We start from the raw sequence: 22,647 nt of genomic DNA, 5'->3' as shown, positions 1-22,647 counted from the left end.
TTCCCTGGCCCTTATCCCCCTTTTAAAGATAATGCTATCATGTGAATGCAGGATGCTATCTAGGGATGGTTTGATGAATTGTATTTTAACAGGGAGGGGCTGTAGGCATTTTTACAAGCAATACTCCGTCTATAGGTAATGTTTGCATTGACAAAAAGGCTTAAATATCCCTTTTCAACTTGGTTTGTCTTTTCAATTTTATTTAAAGGTATGACCCTGGGATTTGCAGGAACCTATTTATTGGTGAACTTTGCTCCAAATAGAACTCAGTCTATCTCTGCAAGAACAGTACAGTATTACTTTGTTGGCTGGCAGTTCCTGATTTATGTGGTAAGAATTAAAAAAATGTTTTTACTATCCCATAAACTATATTATCTAGGCCACTTGTACCTACAGATGTTAGAGAATGAATATAATCTTTGCCTCTCAACATTAATATCTCATTAAACCATAAATAGATTTGACTAATACCAAAGTATTTGAAACACTAAATCAGCAATAGAGCACCCCCAGTTTCCCAAGTATCCTATTCTTGACCTGTCACTGGAACAATTTCCACAATATTTAATCCAACAAATTCCAAAGCAATGTGTTTTAGGACAACTCAAAGTAAAAACACAAACCCCAAAAACCTCTCTTCCCAGGTCAAAGGGAAATACCTGAAGACACATTTTAATTCATTGGCTTTAATTCAAGATAGATATTTTCTTCAAAAAAATGTTCATTGAGAACATGTACCAGATTGTCTGGGGAGAAGTAGACAGCAGAAGGATAATACTGAGAGATGTGTAAAAGAAAGAATGGAATGAGCTGATATAGAAATTTGAAGCCACTAACTGGGATACTTTATTTGATGTAGTGGCTGTACCCCGTGAGTATAGAGAGAACGTGCTTGTGGTGGTTGATGTGTAACTTGTTTCAGAAGTCAGTTTATATTGAAGAAAAAGCGTATTCCAGGAGGGGCAGGTGGTAAGAAGAAAACTGGGATAGACTACGTGACCTTTAACCGAGAACTATATTAGTAAAATAATTGTGAATTCAACAAGAAGAATCAAAGCACAGAGAATCATACATATTTAGCATCAGAAATGATTTTGAAAAGCTATCTGATCTAGTCCTCTGCCATTGAAATAGGTAAAATAGTATGACCCTACTTCATATACCTGTTATTCAAAACTGTGCCATTGGCATTTGCAGGGACATGTTTACTGGTGAACTTTGCTTTAAGTGTAACCCAGGATATTACAGTGGGAACTATATGATATTACATTATTATCTGGCAGTCCTTAATCTTTGTGACAGGAATTCTATATATCTCACCATCTCTGATATATAATTCCGACCACCAGAACACAAATGCTTACAGGTGTTTTCTCTTTCTAGTCTCCCTCTATACTGCTTTCTTTTACTTAAACAAAGATAATTAGGTTTCTCTGTTTTTGTTTTTGTTTTTGTTTTTAAATCCTCATCCATACACACTCTTCAATTAACTGTCCTATTTCCCTTCCACTCTACTCTCCCCTCTACTTTCCCAACTCCTATTCACTCCTCACTCTTTATCATCTGATAGATCCGTGCCCCCCCCTCAACAAATTGCCAAATGGAATTGCTTTTTTGGTCCTGCTGTTTTTTGAACCTTGTGCAGCATTTACTCATAACCCACCATCTTCTCCTTGAACCCCTCTCTTCCGTGGCTTCCTCAATTTATTTTCCTGATTTCTCCTCTTCCTCTCTGACTAGGCTATCCAATACTCTTGGTGGGCACATCCTTCTCTCATGCCAACCACTCTTGATCTCTTCATGCTACATATTCTTCCAAGGTTTTCCAGTGTGATCTCATTGACAACCCCCATCATCCTTTAGAAAGACTTCTAAATCCAGTCTACATCTCTCTCCCAGGCGTCTTCTGAGCTGCAGTTCTGTGTTCTCATCTGTCCACTGATTGCTCATCCCTGTCTTGGATGTGTCATGGGTTCCTCGAATGTAACGTCTCAAAAATTGAACTCAGTGTCTTCTCTCCTGAACTCTCCTCCTTTTTATATTGGAAGGCTCCCCTTCCCCTGTACATCAGACTTTAGGATTGGACTGCCTAATTCAGATTAGCCTTCTTCAGGTCTGTCATTCTTTGTGTCTCTCCTCTGCCCCATTGTAACTTCCTGCTTGTCCAGCAGACCCAGCCCGTTAACAATCACAGATTTTATCAATCAAATCCATTTTCATGATAGCTGAGGCTTGAAGTCCTACCAACGTATTATTATTATTTGCCTACAGGCAAAACAGATTCTTCATCCAGTAAGAAAAGGGTCACCCAATCGGTGACCAGAAAATGAATAGCCCGAGTTGAATCCTTGGGAGATTAAATATGCAGCAAGATTTGATTTCCTGGAATAAGCAGCAGTGTTTGATGATGACGTGTCTTATATTATTTTAACACCAGAGAAAACATTTAAAAGAACGAAACTACTCTTTCTTAAACCTTCTATTTCCACAAAAGAAACTCTGACATTACTTGTATTTTGCCATTTTCCAAAGTCAACTCTTAAATTCATTCATTCATTTATTCACTAGTTCATTCAACAGACTGGACATCCAGGGTATAGAGAAGAAGTCCTGTAACAGGAATTTTACAGCCCTGGGAGAGACCCATATTCCCATAAAATAATGAAAGTATATTTGAAAGTAAATGTCATCCAAAAATGTAACTAATTCCAGATATTATAAAGTAGCATAAAATAAATCTTTAATAAAGTCACATTTGAATAACACTATGGGGGAGCGCCTCTCACGGTCTGTGAGTTCGAAACTCGTGTCAGGCTCTGTGCTGACGGCCCAGAGCCTGGAGGCTGCTTCAGATTCTGTGTCTCCCTCTCTCTCTCTCTCTCTCTCTCTCTCTCTCTCTCTCTCTCTCTCTCTGCCCCTCCCCCTGTCACGCTCTGTCTCTGTCTCTGAAAACTGAATAAACCTTAAAAAAATTTTTTTTGAATTAACACTATTGGCTTTAGACCCTAAAGGGAATATATCTACATTATCTTAGTTTGGAATTTAATCCATTTTATGTTACCTCTCTAAAGACTCTAGATGTTACCAATTACATGCTAAGCTCTTGAGCTGAAGTTTGGCTTAAATCTGACATCGATGTTTAAGTTTGGCTTAAACATCGAGGTAATTAATATTTAATCCTTAGAGATGGAGGTTTCCATGCTTTTTCTGCAAACCATGACTGCAGAGATCATAATTACAGCAATTAAGGCTATTCTTTGAAGGATCATTCATCTAGCTACTCTTGTATTACACTGAATAGAAATGCAGTACCTGAATTGCTTTTTAGGACTGATCAAATAACTACTCAAATGAATAAGAAAGCATTTTAGAGTCTGAATAAGCTGTACATTTCTCAAAAGAGGATTGTAAAATTGTATCCCAGGCTGGCTAACAGCATCTCCCTGTCTCGGGTGTTTACCGGCACCAGATGGATGTCCATGGAACGTCCATGTTCGTGTTACGTTTAAGGCTTGCGTGAAGTAGAAGCCTCAGAAACAAGGCCCAGGAGCCTGTATCTCTTTTGTCACATCATCCCCTGGCCCGCCAGTACTCCTTACCACCAAAAACAGGGTGATGAGTGCCTTTAAATCTAATTAGATGAGAGAACCAATCCAGAAAAACCCAGTCAATTCAGAAAACTCATCCTGAAGATTCTGTTCTTCTGGAAGGACTTCAGATACCAGAACCTAAGTTAGCTTCCAATTACTTCCATAACGAATTGCCACAGACTTAGTGGCTTAAAGCAATACAGATTTATTATCTTAGAGTTTTAAAGGTCAGAAGTCCAACACGGGTCTCACTGGGCTAAAATCAAGGTATTGGCAGGGTTATATTCCTTGCCTGTGCCTCTGGAGGAGAATCCATTTCCTTGCCTTTTCCACCTTCTAGAGGCCACCAGCCTTCCTTGACGCTGTTCTTTCTCATGTTCCATCTCTCTCTGACCATGCCTGGGATGGTTCTCTGCTTTTTAGGACTCGTATGATTACTTTGAGCCCTCTTGGATAATCCAGGATAATCTCCCCATCTCAAGGTCCATAGCCTTAATTGCATCTCCAAAGCCCCTCTGCCATGTAAAGTAACATACACACAAGTTACAGAGATTAGGACATGGGCGTCTTTGGGAGGCCATTATTCTGCCTACCAGACCTACGTCATTTAACCCCTCTGAGCCTTGGTTTCTTCATCTGTAAAATAGTGCCTGCTTCCTCAGGTTGTGAGGATTGAGTGAATTGGCACAGGCAGAGCGGGTGGTGAGCCTGCAGTTAAGTGCCGTTATTATTTCTGACCTCTGAGACAGCAATCAGCAAAGCAGCCTCTCCCTGGGTCTCAGCAACCTGTAGAAATCACAGCCGCTTTAACAGTGATATTTTCAGAGAGGGGGAGAAATGTTGCTAGGAAAAAAAATTAACATTAATTCATGCTGCTTGAATATTTTATTCCTGGGAGCTCCGTGACCTCTTGCCACAAGGCAGAATGGAGGGCAATGACAGCCATTCTGTGAGTCATAGGAGCTCGTGTTAACCACAGAGATGGAATTTGGAAGAGAAAGAAAGGAAAGAAAGAAAGAAAGAAAGAAAGAAAGAAAGAAAGAAAGAAAGAAAGAAAGTCATATTTGATATTTAGAACTGATAACTACCCTCATTTCTCCCTTCCCCCCAATTAATAATCCTCCTGCTAACAGATTTAGCTAAGACACTCTGTGCATTAATGCAGGCTGAGCCACCTTCTTTCCAGCAACAAATACAGTGGTCCCAAATGCTGCCGTGAGTTGTTTATGTCAGTGTGAGAAATGGAAGCCTGTGGTTGAGAGGGGAGTGAAGCCGACGGGTATTTCTGCTAACGATTGATGAACTGCACAGAGGTGGGGACACCCAACCCATGTTGTGATGGCAGTTTGGGGGAAGACAAAGTGATAGGAGTTTAATAGCCTTTGTAGCATGGCTTGATTCAATTAAAGACCTGGCAAAAAGTCCTTTAAGAAAAAGTTAAAGTAATTGGTTTAATTTACCAGGAAAAAGCTGAGGGATGACTTAATCTTCCACATGAGATGAAAGGTTTTTAAATGAGGAAGATATGGTCTTGCTGCTTTCCATGCCCACAGAGGATTAAACAAAGAAAAAAGCAAACCTTGAACTGAAACAGTAGAGATTCATGTTGATTTAGAGATGGCTCCATAAGTAAAATATAGTCCTGAATGTACTGAAGTCCGTAACTCTAGTAATTTTTAAGGAAAAAATTAGTGGTGGTGTTTTTATGTCAGAAAAGTAAACATTCATATTTACGATTTCAGGCCAGGGATACTACCTCTTTGAAAAAAAATTACTTGCATCAGGCTATCTTAAGGACTTCAAAAAAGAAAAAAGTGAAAACAAAAATAAAACTGAGAACTCAAAGTTACATTAGAGTTTTCTTATGGGCAGGAAAATTTTAGACATTCAGTCAATTAATATTTATTGAACACTCAGTTTATTAGACATTGAGTCTTGGTTTTTGGCAAGGTGTTCATAATAAATTTGAGGTGTAATTTATTCGTTAATTCCATAAATACTCATTGAGTAGCCGACTGTTCCCAGGCACTAAAGACAGTAGCAAACAGGACAGATAAAGTCCCTGTTCTCATAGAACTGATGTGCTAGTTGGGGAGACAGACAAGAAACATACAAATGCATGAACAGGAAATATTCTACACTCCACAGTAAATGAGGGGTGGCTCTGTTAGAGCAGTCAGAGAAGACATCTTGGAGGAAGTGATGTGTAAGCTGAGTGACTCCTTTGAGTGACTAGAGTGACTAGAAGGAGCCATTGTAGGGAGATCAGGGAAGGCGTATTCCAGGCAACTCCAACAGTTAGTGCAGTTAGTGCAAAGGCAAGAGCAATCTGAGCATTGCAGAGAACTGGCAGGGGGTGGGGGATCTGTGCCTGGCAGAGGTGGGCCATCCAGGATTTTATTCTCAATGTGATAGAAAACCATAGGAGATTTAAGCAGAGGAATGACTGGATATAATATATAATTCTATTACATGTATCATCCTGGATAAATCTCATAAACAATGCACAGTGGGGGAAAAAAGCAAGTAATCAAAACCAAGTATGATTCTGCATGTATAAAGTCCAGACATGTGCAAAAATAAACAAGGCGCTGTTGGGAGACACATGAAAGGTGGTAAACCGTAAAGAAAATGAAGAGTAAACACAGAATTCAGTGTGGTGGTTGCTGGGGAGAGCCGAGGAGGAGGGGGGTGCAATTGGGGTGGGGTGCACAGGAGACCTCAAAGTATGGGTAGGTTCTCTTTCTCTGGCTAGGTGCAGGGCACATGACTACTTGTCATATTATGTAAATACCTTATATGTGTATCATATACATTCTCTATGAATGACCTAGTTCATTATTCAAATTGTGCTTTTAAATGATTCCTCTGGCCGCTGAATGGCTGGGTTGTAGAGGCAAGAGTAGAATCCGAGACGAATTGGAAGCTGTTGCAGTGGTCAGGGAGAGGGCGGCGGGGAGTGATGGAAAGGAAGGAGTTGCTGGCTGGTGCAAAAGGTGTGTGGTGAGGCCATTCATTGCAGGGGTGAAGGCCCCACGAGGGATAGGTGGGGAAGGAAGGCCTTCAGGAATTTACTGCCCGCATTTGTGTGCTATGCTATTAAATGTACGCGTGGAGATGTCTAGAAGATAGTTGGGTAAATGAGATCAGGGTTGCCGATCTCGGCATCGTTGGCATATAGGTGAGGTTAGAGCTCTGGGTCTGGATGGCTGAGGTTCCATATAGTGTCCTCATATGTTTGTAATTGTCCTCAGGAACGCCAGGCACCCTCAATTCTCACAGGGGAACGAACTGTTGCAAAACCAGAAAGAGAAGTGTGGCATTCAGAAGGCTGTGTGTAAAATAATTTATACTCTACTCTTTTGCGTCTTTTTCACTTCTAGATTTTCGAAATATTAATTTTCTGCACCCTCCTCTATTTCCATAAAAGAAAAGCAATGAAGCACATGGTGATCCTGCTAAGCCTGGTGGCACTTCTAGGTAAGAACGTACTGTTCTCTCATTCTCCAATCTAACCATGCTAAGTGAAAAAAGAGGTTTGAAGGAGAACACTTAAGCATTCTGTTCCTTTCTCATTGTTTCTACTTTTCAACTCTGATCTGCAGAAAGAAACCCAGGCTCAATCACGCAAACTGTATTTTGCACATCCATATCTACAAGTGGTGTCTGTTTAGTTCCTTTAAAAACATGTCAGCGTTTTTACTTCTGAGTAATTTTATTTGCTCTCTGACAATTGGAGGATTTTGTTTCTTAGGATGTAATTGGAAAATATTAAAAGAGGAACAAAAGAATGATCCCAATTGAAACTTTTTTATCAGGAATTACTTACCAAAATATGGCTAATATGAAATGTAAATGTAAGCAGTATGATTTTCTTAAATACAACATTTCTTTCATTCATTGTTTATCTACCCATTTCCTTTTTTCCCAGGATTTTAAAACTGTTGGTTCTGTAAGCCCACTGTGTATTTTTAAATCTGCCCTTTCCCCCTCCTCTTACACACACACACACACACACACACACACACACACACACACACACATGCACACACACACACACATGTCTTCATATAAATCAACACTAGGAGCTCTCACTAATCACTTGGAAAATTGCCTTTTAAAAAGTTATTTATAATTCTTTTTTTTCCTCTTCCTTGCCAATAAAATGAACCATACGTCGTGTGTTGTTTGCTATGATTCTGTAGATTATACCTATACCACTGGGACAGGCAGCAACCTTCATGCTAAGGAGGGGCTGAGTTTCATTTGTCCATCTTCATTTCACAAACTAGTTCTCTCCTTTGAATTGGAAGATTTGTACTTGTGATAATTACTTGTAGAAATGAATTTATACCACAGTCAGGTATGCTGTTGATGAAAAGAATGGAAGAAGAACTTTACTGTTGTTTCTTTCCAAATTGCCAGATAGGGAGAACAAAAGCAAACAACTAAGAGATAAAATGCACATTATATAGGAAAATATTGAAAATAAAGGACATTTTAAATAGGAAAATAAGATAACAGAATTAAGATCATACATAGCAGTTTATGATCATAAATGTAAATAGGGTAAATTCACCTAATAATAAAGAAAGATTCCCATATTGGGCTTCAGAAAAATTCCCAAATTGATTTTGAAAAAAGATTCTGAAATTGGATTCATCCACAGTTCTCTGGTTTAGCTCCACAAGAGTTGTAGAAATGGTGACCTTTCTAACCGGCCCTTGCTGGTTGTGAAATACTCTGACTTCATACATAAATGTCATCTAAAACAAGTTAACTCAGACTGAAAGTAAAAGAAAGCAAAAGGGCATACTATTACTATCTAAGTTAAAATCCAGGCAGAAGCAAAGGCTCCTGGAGGCCCCATATTAGTATTTAGCTGCTCATCGTGGCAGAATTGAGGGTTGGGAGGGGGAGACACCAAGGCCAGGGGCCCTCAGGAGATTCAGGCAGCAGCTCTTTTGAAAACGATGTTAATAGAAATATGAGAGGAGTAGAAGACTTCTCTTAGTTCATGGAAGGTAGGTAGACAGAAAGATCTATAAGGACAGAAGAATGAGTCCTCAACGCTGCTCTAACGTTGAACTCTAAATCCTGAAAACAGACCATACACCTGCCTTCAAGTGCCTGTGTGACATTTACAGAAGTCAATTGTGTAATTGCCCACAAAGAAATCCTTGATAAATTCCAGGAAGTCGAAGTATGGACCACATTCTCAGATCACAGTGAAATAAAAACAGAAAATAATAACAAAAATAACAGAAACCAGTAAAACTGTAACATCTGGAAATGCTGACACTACTTTTAAACTGCAGCTGGGCCCAAGTAGAAACCAAGCTTTCATTGCAGCATATATTTTTAAATTATTATGAAAACACTTAATATTAAACCTGTAGTTTATGACTAATGCTGTATTCAGAAGGAAATTCATTACATTAAATGTAAGTCAAGCACTCAGCTCAAAACGGGAGGGAAAAAAACACTGAAATAAAGCTGAAGCAAGCAGAAAGGAGTGATTAATAAAGGTAAAAATTAATGAAATAGAGCACAGAAAAACAATGGATTGATAAATAAACCCAAGAATCTATTCTTAAAAGACGTTAAAATATATCCTTCATAAGACAAAAAAAAAAAAGGAAAAATCTCAAATATACAAAATTAGAAATAAAAGCAACAACAAAGATGAAAATTTGATTAAATTGATTATTTTTTAAAGGAAAATAGATATGGAGGACATGGAAGAACGGTTTAAAAAGCTACATCCTGAAAAGAATCAGGCCTACATACTTGATTTTCTTTTTTTTTTATTATATGAAATTTATTGTCAAATTAGTTTCCATACAACACCCAGTGCTCATCCCAAAAGATGCCCTCGTCAATACCCATCACCCACCCTCCCCACCCTCCCACCCCCCATCTTTACTTTCAACCTAGAAGGTTAAATCTTTAAGAAACAGATTCTGTTTTGTTGTTGTTGTTCACACTATTCGAGGACATAAGAAGAAAGCTTTCCCATTTTGTTTACATAATGAGTATCAATACTGATCCCAAGTAGCACACAGTAAGAATACCCTGTACTAATTTCCCCACTCAATATTAATGTAAAAGTCTCAAAAAATTAGCAAGTAGAATCCAGAAAAAAAAAACCCAACATACTTCATGACCAAGTGGTCTTAATGAAGCCGGTTCTTTCTCTCTGTAACGCTTACAATTTATGCTTACATATCCTACTTACATATTTACATTCTGATATTGCTCATCTTCTCCACCTAATCAGTTCTGTGAGGACACAGCCATGTCTGTTCTAGTTATACTGTATGTAATTACCTAGAACTGAGGACAGTGAGCACAGAGAAAACATTTGAATTAACCAAATTAATTATGGGAATGAAAGCATGGTTCTTTAAGAAATCCATTGATATGGGGCGCCTGGGTGGCTCAGTCGGCTAGCGTCGGACTTCAGCTCAGGTCATGATCTCACCATCCGTGAGTTCAAGCCCCGCATCAGGTTCTGTGCTGACAGCTCAGAGCCTGGAGCCTGTTTCAGATTCTGGGTCTCCCTCTCTCTCTGACCCTCCCCTGTTCATGCTACGTCTCTCTCTGTCTCAAAAATAAATACACATTAAAAAAAAAAAAAAGAAGAAGAAATCCATTGATATAGTTCATCATGTTAATGGCTCAAAAAGGGAAATATCATGTAAATATCCAGATGCTGAAAAGACATGTTAAAATTTAATATCCGTTCCTAATAAAGAATTTGAAATGTAATCAGAATAGAAAGATATCTGTGTTAAAAACATATTTCTCTCTTTTTAATAATTTTCACTTTATTGGGAAATTATTGACACATAGAGTGTATGTATTCAAGTACACCACGTGGTAATTTGATGCGCATATACATCACAGAATGATTACTGAGCTCATGATAATGAATGCATTTATCACCCCCTATAGTTAACATAGTGAACTGTGTGTGTGTGTGTGTGTGTGTGTGTAATGAAAATGCTTAAGATCTCTCAGCAACTCTGAAGTATACAATACTGCATTATTAACTGTAGTCCCCATGCTGTGTCTTAGATCCTCAGAATTTACTCTTCTTAAACTAAACATTTAGACCCTTTGACCTACATCACTCCCTTCCCCCTACTCCCTGCCCCTGACAACCACCATTCTAGTCTCTGTTTCTGGAAATTGGAAAAATATATTTCTCTTAAACCAAAAGCTGAAGTCTGCATGCTGGAGAAATAGCACAAGTGCTGTCATCATACTAAGAAATGAGGAAAAGATTGCCCACTCTTCCCTTGATACTTATCTGTGCTGGTTAGGCATTTTACAATGATCACTGATGACTTCTACAAGAAAAAATGATTATGGAAACCATGTAGCCGCTTTGAAAAATAGTTAGAGTGTCAAATTAAATGGAAAATGTAGCACACAACACGGTACCTACCTTCGTTGTGATTAAAAGCGCGCATGAAGCAGACGCTGGAGATGAGTGAGAGGTAACAATAGTATGCAGGTGGATTTGTTTTTACTTTATTGTTAATATTGTTCATGTGATAGATAAAAAAAAAAAATGAACTAAAAAGAAAATAGAAAGTGAGGGCAACCAGGAAGTCTTTAAACTGGCTTCTGGTGAGGGGCTCCCCAGGCCTGTGGCTGCAGTCTTTCTTAAGTCTTAAAACTCCCAACCGAATACTTCCAACTAGGGGCACCTGGGTGGCTCAGTTGGTTAAGCGTCTGACTCTTGGTTTCAGCTCAGGTCATGGTCTCACGGTTTGTGGGTTCGAGACCCGCATCAGGTTCCACACTGATGGTACCGAACCTACTTGAGAGTCTCTGTCTCTCCCTCTCTCTCTGCCCCTCTCCCGCTCTCTGTCTCAAAATAAATAAATAAAAATTTTTTAAAAAGATGCTTTCAACTGATCAGGAAGCTGAGAAAGCTAGGAAGTCCTTCTCTATGCTTAGCATACTCAGATTATGGAAGCCAAATTAATAAGTGAAATATTTGTGGCTCTAATAAGGAGACATTGGTAGCAATTTGGGAAAGTCTCTGGAAGGAACAGTTGATGAAGTCGGAGGAAACCGAGAAGGCCAGATTTCAAACACAGGTCAGCTATGTCAGGCAAAAGCAGTACCACTGTGATGACGAAAGCAATACATGTCTATTGTTGAGAAATAAGAAAAACAGAGAGGGCCATCAAGAAAAAGGTAAAAATCCATGTAACTGAGCACTGCCTCACAGTACTATGGGAATGTGACTGATAGTCTGTAGAAGGCAGCTTGCCAGTATATTTCAGAAGAACAGCATCTGTCACAGAGCCCCCCCCCCCCCACTCCCCCGCCCCATAGCTCATTTTCCTAGGGCAATTGGCAGAGTGCTTTGCAAAGATATATGTTCAGGGATATTCATCACAACCTCATTTTTAATTCCAGAAAAAAAAAAAAGGATGTACCTAAATAACCTAAATATGCAAAAAATAGGGAATTACCAAGATGAAGTATAATTCATGCAAAGGCATACTTCACAGCTGATGAAAATCATGCTCAGAAGAATATTTAATGGCATAGAAAATACTTGATGGCAGTTGAAACTAGGTTCCTAAATAGTATATACTATTTGTTATATATATATAACATATGTATATACATATGTTATAATGTATTCATATCCAGAGACAGGAAAATAGCTACAAAGAAATATTCCCAAATGTTAAAAATGACTTGGGGATGAGTGTTGAGATTACAGGTGATTTTCATTTTTCTTTCCAGGCTTTTCTGCATTTTTCCAAATTTTCTTAAAGGAACATATAAACTTTTATAGTTTTAAAAAATGACTTTAAATGTTCTTCATAATCCCAGTGCCTAGAGATAACTACCGATAGGATCTTGACATTGTTTCTTCTGGCATTTTTTCCTAGCTTTTTTTTTCTGTATATAAAAATAGAAAATATATAAGCACTTTATATTTTTTATGTATACATTAGAATGATAGCATATTAAATTTTGTATTTTTATCTGTCCTCACCAACCACATTCCCACCCAAAAATAAAACAGAAGTACTTGTCACCAGCCTAGAAATAACTTGCAGAGTTACAATAAAGAGTGATTAATTGGTTGGTGATTGTACATGCTTTGGAAATACAGTGATTAACTATATTAGCAAACCAATAGTTGGTTTAGCTATTTAATAAAAAGTCTAGTTTTGTTTTTGTTTTGCGGTCAAGTATAATTTAACATCAGATGGTAGGTAGTTGCATTAGATGACCTTGAAGGGCCTTTGCAATCCTGAGGTTCTGAGGCTAATGGAATAGTGTGTTCAACTCCTTCCCCATTAATGATCCCTTTGGGAAACCTGGCTGTTCAGACCACAAGGCCATAACCACATTGTACTCTAATTTCAAGCAAAATTTTGAAGAGGAAATCAAGGTCCCTCAAGAGCTAACCTTACAAACGTAAACCATCAAGTGGCACACATCACTGCAGATAAAATTCCTAGATTAGCTGAGATAGGACTATTGTCATAATCTGTAGAAAACATGTAAGATGATCAGGTCAAAAGCTATTTAAAGATGAAGAGGGACCCAGTTGTAAGGGCCTCTTTGTTCAGATTGGGGGTTTGTTTTTAGAATTTGTCACCTGTTCTCTGTTACGATTTTTAATGGAAAGGAAAATGCCTGATTTGGAAGTGTGCCCTGGTACTCTTCAAGTTGAAGTATATTTTCAGTTTTTGGAAAAGGAGGTTATAGGAGGCTTTCCCTGGTTGGCCATCAGCTGCTATTTTAAACATTCTCTCTATATAATGCCTTTTCAAAAGCTAAAAGGGATAAAGCTCAGATATATCATGACCAGGTAGACCAACAGCACAAAGAAAATGTTTCTTGTTCTCATTGCCTTTGACTTAGAGTTATTTGATTTCATGTAAAAATTATTTTTTTCACTTTCTGTAGGTTTCAGCTTAGTTACGGAATTAGATGCGACATTAAATTTAAGCAACCTAAAACCAAAAGAAAACACTATTTTCTTCCTACAGAGACATGGTGTTTCTAGAAAATGCCTCATTGCTTTCATATTATAACCTTATCAAGTCACTTCTTCATTGCTATTTGGAACCTATGAAAAATTGGTTTGCCTAAGGCCAGGTTCCTCTTTAGCATAAGAGTATAAATAGAAAGTGCTTATGTAATCCTTAGATTTATGGTTGACTCTGAGAGATGGATACTCAGCTCCGGTCCTGCTTCCTATTACTGTCTTCAAAAAAATTTTTTTTTCATGAGACTTCTAGACATTTATGAACAAAAAGCCTCAGACATAGACTCAGTACAATTCTTAGTAAACTCACAGAGGGAGTCACTTTCCATTCTCCAGTTTTCTCATCTATTTGGCTTTCGATTTTTCAGTATCGTTTAATAGTTATTTTCCCACTCATGTCACAAGGACTGTCTGACTTTGCTTCTCTCCCCCACCTTCATTGTTTTCTCCTCTCCCATCTCCTAGTAATTATAACCTCTGCGACATTCTTTCAGCAGTGAGGGCTGGAAAATAAGCATCTTGCTCCCAAGATAAAAAGCACCCAGTCGCGTAGCAGATCTTTAGCTGATTTAGGCAAATTCAAAGTGCCGCACGGCTTGAGCGGCCGGGCTACCCCTTGTCCGGAGCCACGTCCTACCCCCACCTCTCACAAGCCTGCGTCCTGAAAGCATGACTGGAGTATTGACCACTCTACTGTGTAAGCTTCAGATATTTGTTGGTAATTCTGTCTCAAAAATGTATTTTATTTGTGTCTTCTGTTTTCTTTTTCAGCCTCGTTGACTGTCATTTCAGTAAAAGCAGTCTCAGGCATGATCACTTTTTCTGTGATGGATAAAATGCAACTAACTTATCCCATCTTCTATATCATGTTTATCATCATGATAGCGTCTTGTGTTTTCCAAGTCAAGTAAGTTAGCTTCTACCTATTCACTAATCTTTCAACATTCCCGTGCTTCCCTGAGCATTAATCTTTATTGGCGTCCGTGGATAATTAAAATGAGGTGTAACTGATTTCTGAGGGTGAAGGGCCTTCAGCTTGTCCTCAGCCAGCACGCCTTGCTTTCTCCTTCGCGTCCAATAATAAGTTTTTACTAAGCTTTGCCTTCATGTCTTGTGAGTTCTAAAGTATGGCCGCAATCTAGCTAAGTGCACTTTGATACTTTCCTGATGCTCTTCTGCTTGTAATTAATATCCATCGTACGCAGGTTGTCATTAGCAATAAATCAAAGGGGAAGGTCCACATCCAGGATTTCATTCTAAATATAGGAAATACATGAACCCTTCACCTTCATTCTTAGCTCATGCTCATTAATTGCCCAGGGATGGACAAAACCAGACGTTTGGCCGGGAGGGAAATCCTTTCCCCAGAACTTTGCATCCTTGGCCAGAATTTTCTTTGTACCCATGGGATCGCAGAATGATTGTTTTATGTTTCTCTTGGGGCCTAAGAGTGGTGACATGGAACATTTTAAATTTCTGTTCTTCTCTCCCCCCCACCCTCCGCCACCTCCTTCTGCTCCAGTCACTTCCCCTCCGTTTCACATCATGATTACGCCTTTGCCTGCGAGGCTGTCTTTAGCCAGCCAGAAAGTTTTCTGTTTATCCCAAAATGCTGTGCAAAAGCTCCATCCCGGAGCCAGCTGGGAAATCAGGGCCTAAACTCGGGAAGAGTTTAGGGAAGAGTTCCCTCCATAGATGCTAGCAGCAAAGCCTAATAGTTCTGGGTCGGACATGGGCCTGTTGCAAGGAAGGTGGAGAGTGACTGGAAAAACCCAGTGTTTTGTCACTGTTTCATTTGTCATTTCCTTATGAGAATGAGTGTGTTTCTAATGCTTGAGCCTTGCCACTTTGTTTCATCTCCCTTTATTCTTCCGAATTCATCAGCACGGCTATAACATCTTTTTGGAATTTGGTGATTAGCATCGTTAGCTTTAAACTCAGCTTTATGAATTTAAGAGGCAGGTACAACCCAAGGCACCCTGCATTCCCACCACCCTTGTCCCAGTCCCTGCCTCTTCTACACTGATGCCCCGTGAATGCACTAGAACTGTAGAACTGGCCACCCATCAAAACCGCCTGAGGAGTGGTCTGTTTGTTCATAGATAGGTACATGTACACACACACATATACATGCATGCATGTACACACACGTGTGCTCAGGCACACCTGGGATCTACCCACAAAGCATTTCTTTTTAATTGTGCTAGGACAGGACCTAAACGTCAGTGCTTTTTAAAATTGCTCAGTTGACGTCAATGACAGGGCAGCACGGCTTCACTGTGGGAACCTGAGTCGCGCTGGTGGCCAGAGTGCGAAACTGAGCTCCCCACATGTGCTGTGCAGCTGGAGCACGGAGCATTGTTTTTGAAACATTAAACATTCCTTTACTTCTCCATCTTCCTTCTTGGCATGTGGCATGTCAATGGATAGCTACACTATTCCCCAGATATGATATTTAACAGATTCTAGGGTCTATCCTAATGAATCAGCTCCAGTGTGATACTGGTCCAGCAGCTTGACTCACTTCCAACTCAAACTTCTGTGGCCTCAGAATATGATTAATTGCTTTTCATTGTTACTGTTGTTGGTTTAAACAGACCATAAAACCTGACATCTGATCTCATACATCAGATGCATATAAGCTATGACTGCTGATTGGAAATGCCCTTTTACTGCACTTCCTTTCCCTTTGTAGTTGTAGCTTAAGGACATGCATTTCTTGAGGTTACTGTTAACTTGTTGCTGAACGTCTCTTAGAGCCAGAGCTTCAGTAAGTGCCTTCTGCTCTAGGTTCCTGAATCATGCCACGAAGCTCTACAACACAGCAATGGTGGTGCCCATTAACCATGTTTTCTTCACGACCAGTGCCATTATCGCAGGTGAGCTTGGGTTTTCTCTGCTCCGGTGATTCGACCCCCGCAAAAGCATAAATAAAGCTTCTCTCGGAGTAAACAAGACAGCCAAGGAATCTTCGGTTAAAAGGACCTACGTAGCCGGTATCATACCCTGCTAACCTCCACCTGGGTCTGAATTTGCTCCATAACATCCTCGCAGACAGGTTATTCTGCTTTGTGGGAAGGCTTCCCAGTGCTCTCTGTCTCCCGAGACAGCTTAGTCCTGTTTTGGATCCCCCTAATTATTTGGAGCACTCTAATTATTAGAAAGTGTTTCCTTATAGTGGGGTTGAAACTAGTCTCCCTGTAAATTCAAGACTCTCATCTTAGGTCTGCTTTCTGGAGTCTTCTCCTTGCCAGCCCTTCTTTTAATTTTTTTTTTTTAATGTTTATTTATTTTTGACAGAGAGAGAGAGAGAGAGAGACAGAGCACGAGTGGGGGAAGGGCAGAGAGAGAGGGAGACACAGAATCCGAAGCAGGCTCCAGGCCCTGAGCTGTGAGCACAGAGCCCGACACGGGGCTCTAACTCGCAGACCTCGAGATCATGACCTAAGCCGAAGTCAGACGCTCAACCGACCAAGCCACCCAGGCGCCCCTCCTTGCCAGCCCTTCTGATAGTCAAAGCAGCTGAAGGGTCCTCTTGTGTCTTGTCTCTGGGCCAAACATTCCTCTTTCCATTAACTCCTCCTTCCTTGCCCCTCACCGCTGATCACCTACATCAAAGACTGGGGTCCAAAACTGAATCCAGTGTTCCAGGGAAAGGCAGGCAGATGAGAATAGAAGCTACTATCTTCACTGCTCTGGCCTCTATTTTTCTACTATTACAGTCCTTTTGTATTTATTGACAATTCAGAAACATATATGTGAGACACAATAGTGTTTTTTTTAAAAAGCATAAATTTGACTTCACTCATATGAGGACCTTAAGATACAAAACAGATGAATATAAGGGAAGGGAAGCAAAAACAATATAAAAACAGTGAGGGAGACAAAAACGTAAGAGACTCTTAAATATGGAAAACAAACAGAGGGTTACTGGAGGGGTTGTGGGAGGAGGGGTGGGCTAAATGGGTAAGGGGCATGAAGGAATCTACTCCTGAAATCATTGTTGCACTGTATGCTAACTAACTTGGATGTAAATTTAAAAAATAAATTAAATTTTAAAAAAAGAAGAGATCAAAAAAAAAAAGCATAAATTTGAAACTTGGTCCAAACCAAAATATAATAGATTCCAGTATACCACTCCTAAGGTTAGTACTGTTATGCCCTAGTTTATTGGCTTGTTGGATATATTTACTACCTTCTTATATTGGAAGTTCATTTCCCAAAGCAAAGTTTATGTATTTTGGAAGCAATTAGGGATTATGTTTCCTAATTGACACACCTTTCTTATTTCATGGCAATGTGACTGCCAGTGGGCAGTTTTTAAAAGTAATCGATGCATTTTTTATTTCCCAAAACTGAACCTTACGTTTAAAGAGAAAGATCATATATCAAGACATCTGATTTTTTTTTTAGAATTTTATGCTTGCTGACAAAAGAAATTATGAAAAGATGGCACATTAGTGTGCCCTAGAATTATTAGAAACAAAAATAATAGGGCCCAAAAAGAGGTACAGGCATGACATACAGCCTAATAGTTAATGTTGTAAAGACGTGTAAAAAATGTACTTCCCTTGAAAAGAACATTTTTGTAGTAGGACCAACAGGGCTGGAATCTCAATATTTAGCACGCCAAGTAATTGATGAGTCAGGGAGGCTGGAACTTTCTGGAAGTGATAATAGTTCATCTGCTATTACTGAAGTATGGAATGGAGATGAAGCTTCTTGACTAATTTTCCTTTTTTGCCCCCATCAAAAAGTCTAGCTTAAAATTACAATGTGATACCATATTTTGCCTACGAACTAGTGAAGTTTTTGTTTTGTTCTTTTTATTGCAATAACTAACGCTAAGAAGGCTGCAGTATTACTGGCACTCTCGTGGAGTTGGGTAGCATGGTACTACCCTCCGAGAACTGGGTTTCATTGTCTTCATCAAGAGCCTTAAAAATGTTTCTAATCTTTGATCCTACAACTCAACAACAACAACAACAAAAATAACCCAATTTAAAAATGGGCAAAGGACTTGAACAGACATTTCTCCAAAGAAGATGTATGAATGACCAATAAGCACACGAGAAGATGCTCAACATCACTAATCATTAGGGAAATGTAAATCAAAACCACAAGGAGACACCACCTTTTACCCATTAGGGTGGCTACTAGCAAAAAATAAAAAAAAAAAGAATTAACAAGTGTTAGTGAGGATGTGGAAAAATTTGAACTCTGTGCATTGTTGATGGGGATATAAAATGGAGTAGCCACTCTGGAAAACACTATTCCTCAAAAAATTAAACATAGAATTACCATACAGTCCAGAAATTCCACCTCTAGGTCCATATCCAAAAGAATTGAAAGCAGGGACTTGAACAGATATTTGTATGCTTGGGTTATAGCAGCATTATTCACAACAGCCAAAAGGTGGAAGAAACTCAAATGTCCATCAACAGATGAGTGGAATAGTATGTCATACAATGAAATATTATTATCCAGCCTTAAAAAGGTAGGACATGCTGAGACATGCTACAACATGGATGAACCTTGAGGACATTATGAGATAAGCCAGTCACAAAAAGACAGATGCTGTATGATCCCACCTATATTAGGTATCGGAGTAGTCAAACTTACAGATATGGAAAGTAGCATGGTGATTGCCAGAGAGGCTAGAGGAGGGGGAAATGGGGACTTGTCATATAATGGGTAGAGACTTCCAGTTTTGCAAGGTGAGAGGGGTCTGGACATTAGGTGTACAATAATGTGAATATACTTAACACAACTACAAACTTAAAAATGGTTATGATGGTGAACTTTTTGTCATGTGTATTTTACTATGCATTTTAAAAAAGATGTTTCTACTCTTTGAAGCAGAAATTCTGTGTTAAGCAGCAATAACAAGAAAGATCCTGGGGTGCCTGAGTAGCTCAGTCAGTTCAGCAACCAACTCTTGATTTCAGCCCAGGTCATGATCTCACAGTCTGTGAGATCGAGCCCTGCATCAGGCTCTGCACTGACAGCGTGGAACCTGCTTGGGATTCTCTCCACCCGCCTCTCCCTTCCCCCATCTGCACATGTGCGAGCTCTCTAAACAAATAAACAAACAAGCAAATTAACAAATAAATAAATGAAAAATCCTAAAATGCTGAGAAAAAAATACATATGAAGAAGTTTATCACTAATTTTCCACAGTAAAAAAATTTCAAAACAGCTGAAAATGCCCTTAAAAGAAATGAATATTATAGGGCAGTTACTTAGAATAACATGGAAACATTGAAATGATTACACAAAAGTGTGCAATAACATGGAAAAATGCTTCCAAACCTGCTCATCCATTCAACAGATATGTATTAGGACTGAACGTGGTTCCTTCCTGTGCGAAGTTTATTCTCCAGGTGAGGAGATGGGCTTCTGAGAGCACTCCTTTCATATAGGGCTCTGTCTTGTTCATCATGGTGTCTGTAGCACCCCGAACAGTAGCTGACCCAAAGGACTCAGTAAACATTCGTTGGCTAACCAGCAAGGATAACACCGCACACACAAAAATCCAATTCCAAGTAATACATAATTTAAAGATGGCTTTAAGAGAAAAACAATTCTGTGAAGGCTTTGGGACCTTAGACCAAGAAGAAATCCTTGAGACCAACAAGGAGAGAAGAAAAGTTCCTCATAGTAAACAACGCATCCTTCCACCTTTTCCTTCCACCAAAAGGGCAACCAGAAGAAAGAGAAGGGAGAGGGGGTTGACAGTGAGAAATGGGGCTGTGTGGAATGACTACGGCGCCCTCCAGTGGCTGAGTGCACACGGGGCATTGCCAAGAGTGACAGCCTGGGCGGCCAACAACTGCCCTGAAGGGAATGCTGTGTCAGAGGCCCCAGAGTCCACGCAGGCTCTCTGGTCAGGCTTGCTGACCCCTGGCCTAAAACTGTAGGTAGGAAATGGCACTAGAGTTTTGTTTTCTTGCGTGTTCCAGTGGGCTAAATCCTAAACTGGATAAGAAATTTCTATTTGCAAAAGTTATGTTAATTGTGTTGATTGTATAATAAGAATACATTACATAGAGCCTACGAATCTATGTTCTTTTTGAAATCACTGAAAATCTGAGTGTGGCTTGCAAATATTTTCAAACTAAGCTACTGGATGTGCATTTTAAGGGTACCTATGCCTAGAAAAAATAATACATTAACATAATTTAAAAAACAGTGTGTAGCTTTTATATATATTCTTACCCTAAAATTAAGTTTGTCTTTCGTTCCCGTTATAGGTATCATATTTTATCAGGAATTCCTTGGTGCAGCTTTTCTTACCATATTTATATATATTTTTGGGTGAGTAAGTGTCTCAGAAGTAAGGAATGTGAAATCCTATTACTTTTATGTAGGATTTTTGGCATTGTACCTCAGGTATAGAAAATTGGAAGGTAATATAAGAAACATTAGTTTCCTGAGCTCTTAAAAGAAACATATTTTTCGATTTAACACCCTACACAGGGTGCTATATGACCCTACACAGGACTCCGTGTCTTTGACTTGGTGATTTGGGTATCTCTCTGAGGGTTCTAAAACTGGGGATGTTCAGTTCCAGCCAAAGTCTCGATAAATCCACTGGTTGTTGTAGCTACTCCATGACCTTTTTGTACTAAATCAGATTTACCTCACTCTTGGAAAATTCTAAGTTAGATCTCACTCAGGAACCACAGATGCTTCTGGGATTATCTAGAATAAAAGGTCAAGTCTAGGACAGATTATTAGCTTTGGACCTAATAACATCAGATTGGTGGTACCCCTTCCTTGTATCTGGACGCCCATCATTCCCCCTTCCTGGAGATTTGGTGGGCATCATTGCTGACATCCTTGCAAACAGAGGGCAGAATGTTGACAGAATGTCACCAATGTCTAAGATCCTCTGTTGGTTCCAGCTGGCACTCCCTTAGCACTTTAGCTGTTTCTTGATCTGGTATTCTGCATGACCATTGTTATGCAGACTTGAGCCCAGACTATTTTCAGTATAGCAAACCATCTAGCTTGAAAATTCAATTTCATAAGATGCTTGGGCGAGCCTAAACTTCTAGGATCTGGAAACTATGATTATTCTTATGGCCAAGGACAATTAAATTTCTTAGAAAATTAAAGAACTTTGTTTTTTTTGTTTTTTGTTTTGTTTTGTTTTGTTTTTTGCTTGTGTTGCATGCCAGTAATGGGTCTGGGCATGCATGGATAGAAAATGAGACCTAGTGTCTACCCAAAGGGTTTAGAGCCTGATTTAGCCTCCAGATGGTAAAAACCTGGGGCAGAGATTTATTGGACGCTGCCCAGGTCTTGGTTCTGGGGGAAAGTATTATTCGCTGCAGCAATTAAGACAAGTTCTAGAAGGCTTACCATGAAAAACAGAAAAAACAAGACCAACGGAATTTGTGTCATCATGTAGAATATGGAGCTCGGTTATTTAACACCATGAGTTGTTTCAGTGTTCTTGTGTTCCTTATTAATATTACTCTTACAGGTGTTTTCTGTCATTCCTTGGTGTGTTTCTGATCACAAGAAATCGAGATAAGGAACATCTGCCACAGTCTTACATTGATTTTGGAAATATTCCTGGTAAACTGTCTATTCTTTAATTTATGATGGAAAACTTTATCCATATAAATTAGTAGTCGCTGCTATTATTTGGGGTGTTAAAATTACTATAAAACATAATTCTTCTCCTTAAAAAATGTACATTTAGCGATGAAACCAGAAGTGATGTTTTAACTGTAAGTGTTAGTAATCATTTATTTGAATGTCAATTTCGCACAGAACACTGGGGGTATAAAAGAACTGGCCCTGTTTTCTTGATTTGGGTGATGTCGCAAATTTCCTTTTTGGATTTCCTTAAACTGAAAAAGGGTGAGGGGTAGGAGTGGGGAATGGCTGCCAACAGCAGACCCCTGCTGCTTGGGGAGCCTTTGAAGGAACATCTAAGGGCAAGAGGTTGGGCTGCTAAGGAATATAGTTCCTGGAAAGACTGCGGTGGCCTCTGCACTGTGGGACCAA

At 39.3% G+C, this 22,647-nt stretch overlaps 1 protein-coding gene across 1 annotated transcript in view; it reads left to right on the top strand.

Moving 5' to 3' along the window:
- Positions 1–22,647, top strand: part of NIPAL2 (NIPA like domain containing 2) — an 82,223-nt gene that overhangs the window by 55,837 nt on the left and 3,739 nt on the right. Inside the window, exons 5-10 of the mRNA XM_042972969.1 lie at positions 209–330; positions 6,974–7,070; positions 14,398–14,533; positions 16,417–16,505; positions 20,880–20,943; positions 22,118–22,212. Of these exons, the coding sequence (XP_042828903.1) occupies positions 209–330; positions 6,974–7,070; positions 14,398–14,533; positions 16,417–16,505; positions 20,880–20,943; positions 22,118–22,212 (603 nt within the window). The remainder of the gene's footprint in view (positions 1–208; positions 331–6,973; positions 7,071–14,397; positions 14,534–16,416; positions 16,506–20,879; positions 20,944–22,117; positions 22,213–22,647) is intronic.

The sequence above is a fragment of the Panthera tigris genome, chromosome F2 (genome assembly GCF_018350195.1).
Source record: "Panthera tigris isolate Pti1 chromosome F2, P.tigris_Pti1_mat1.1, whole genome shotgun sequence".
Lineage (NCBI taxonomy): Eukaryota > Metazoa > Chordata > Mammalia > Carnivora > Felidae > Panthera > Panthera tigris.
Note: the sequence above shows the minus strand (reverse complement) of the source record. Positions and strands in the feature narration are given on the sequence as shown.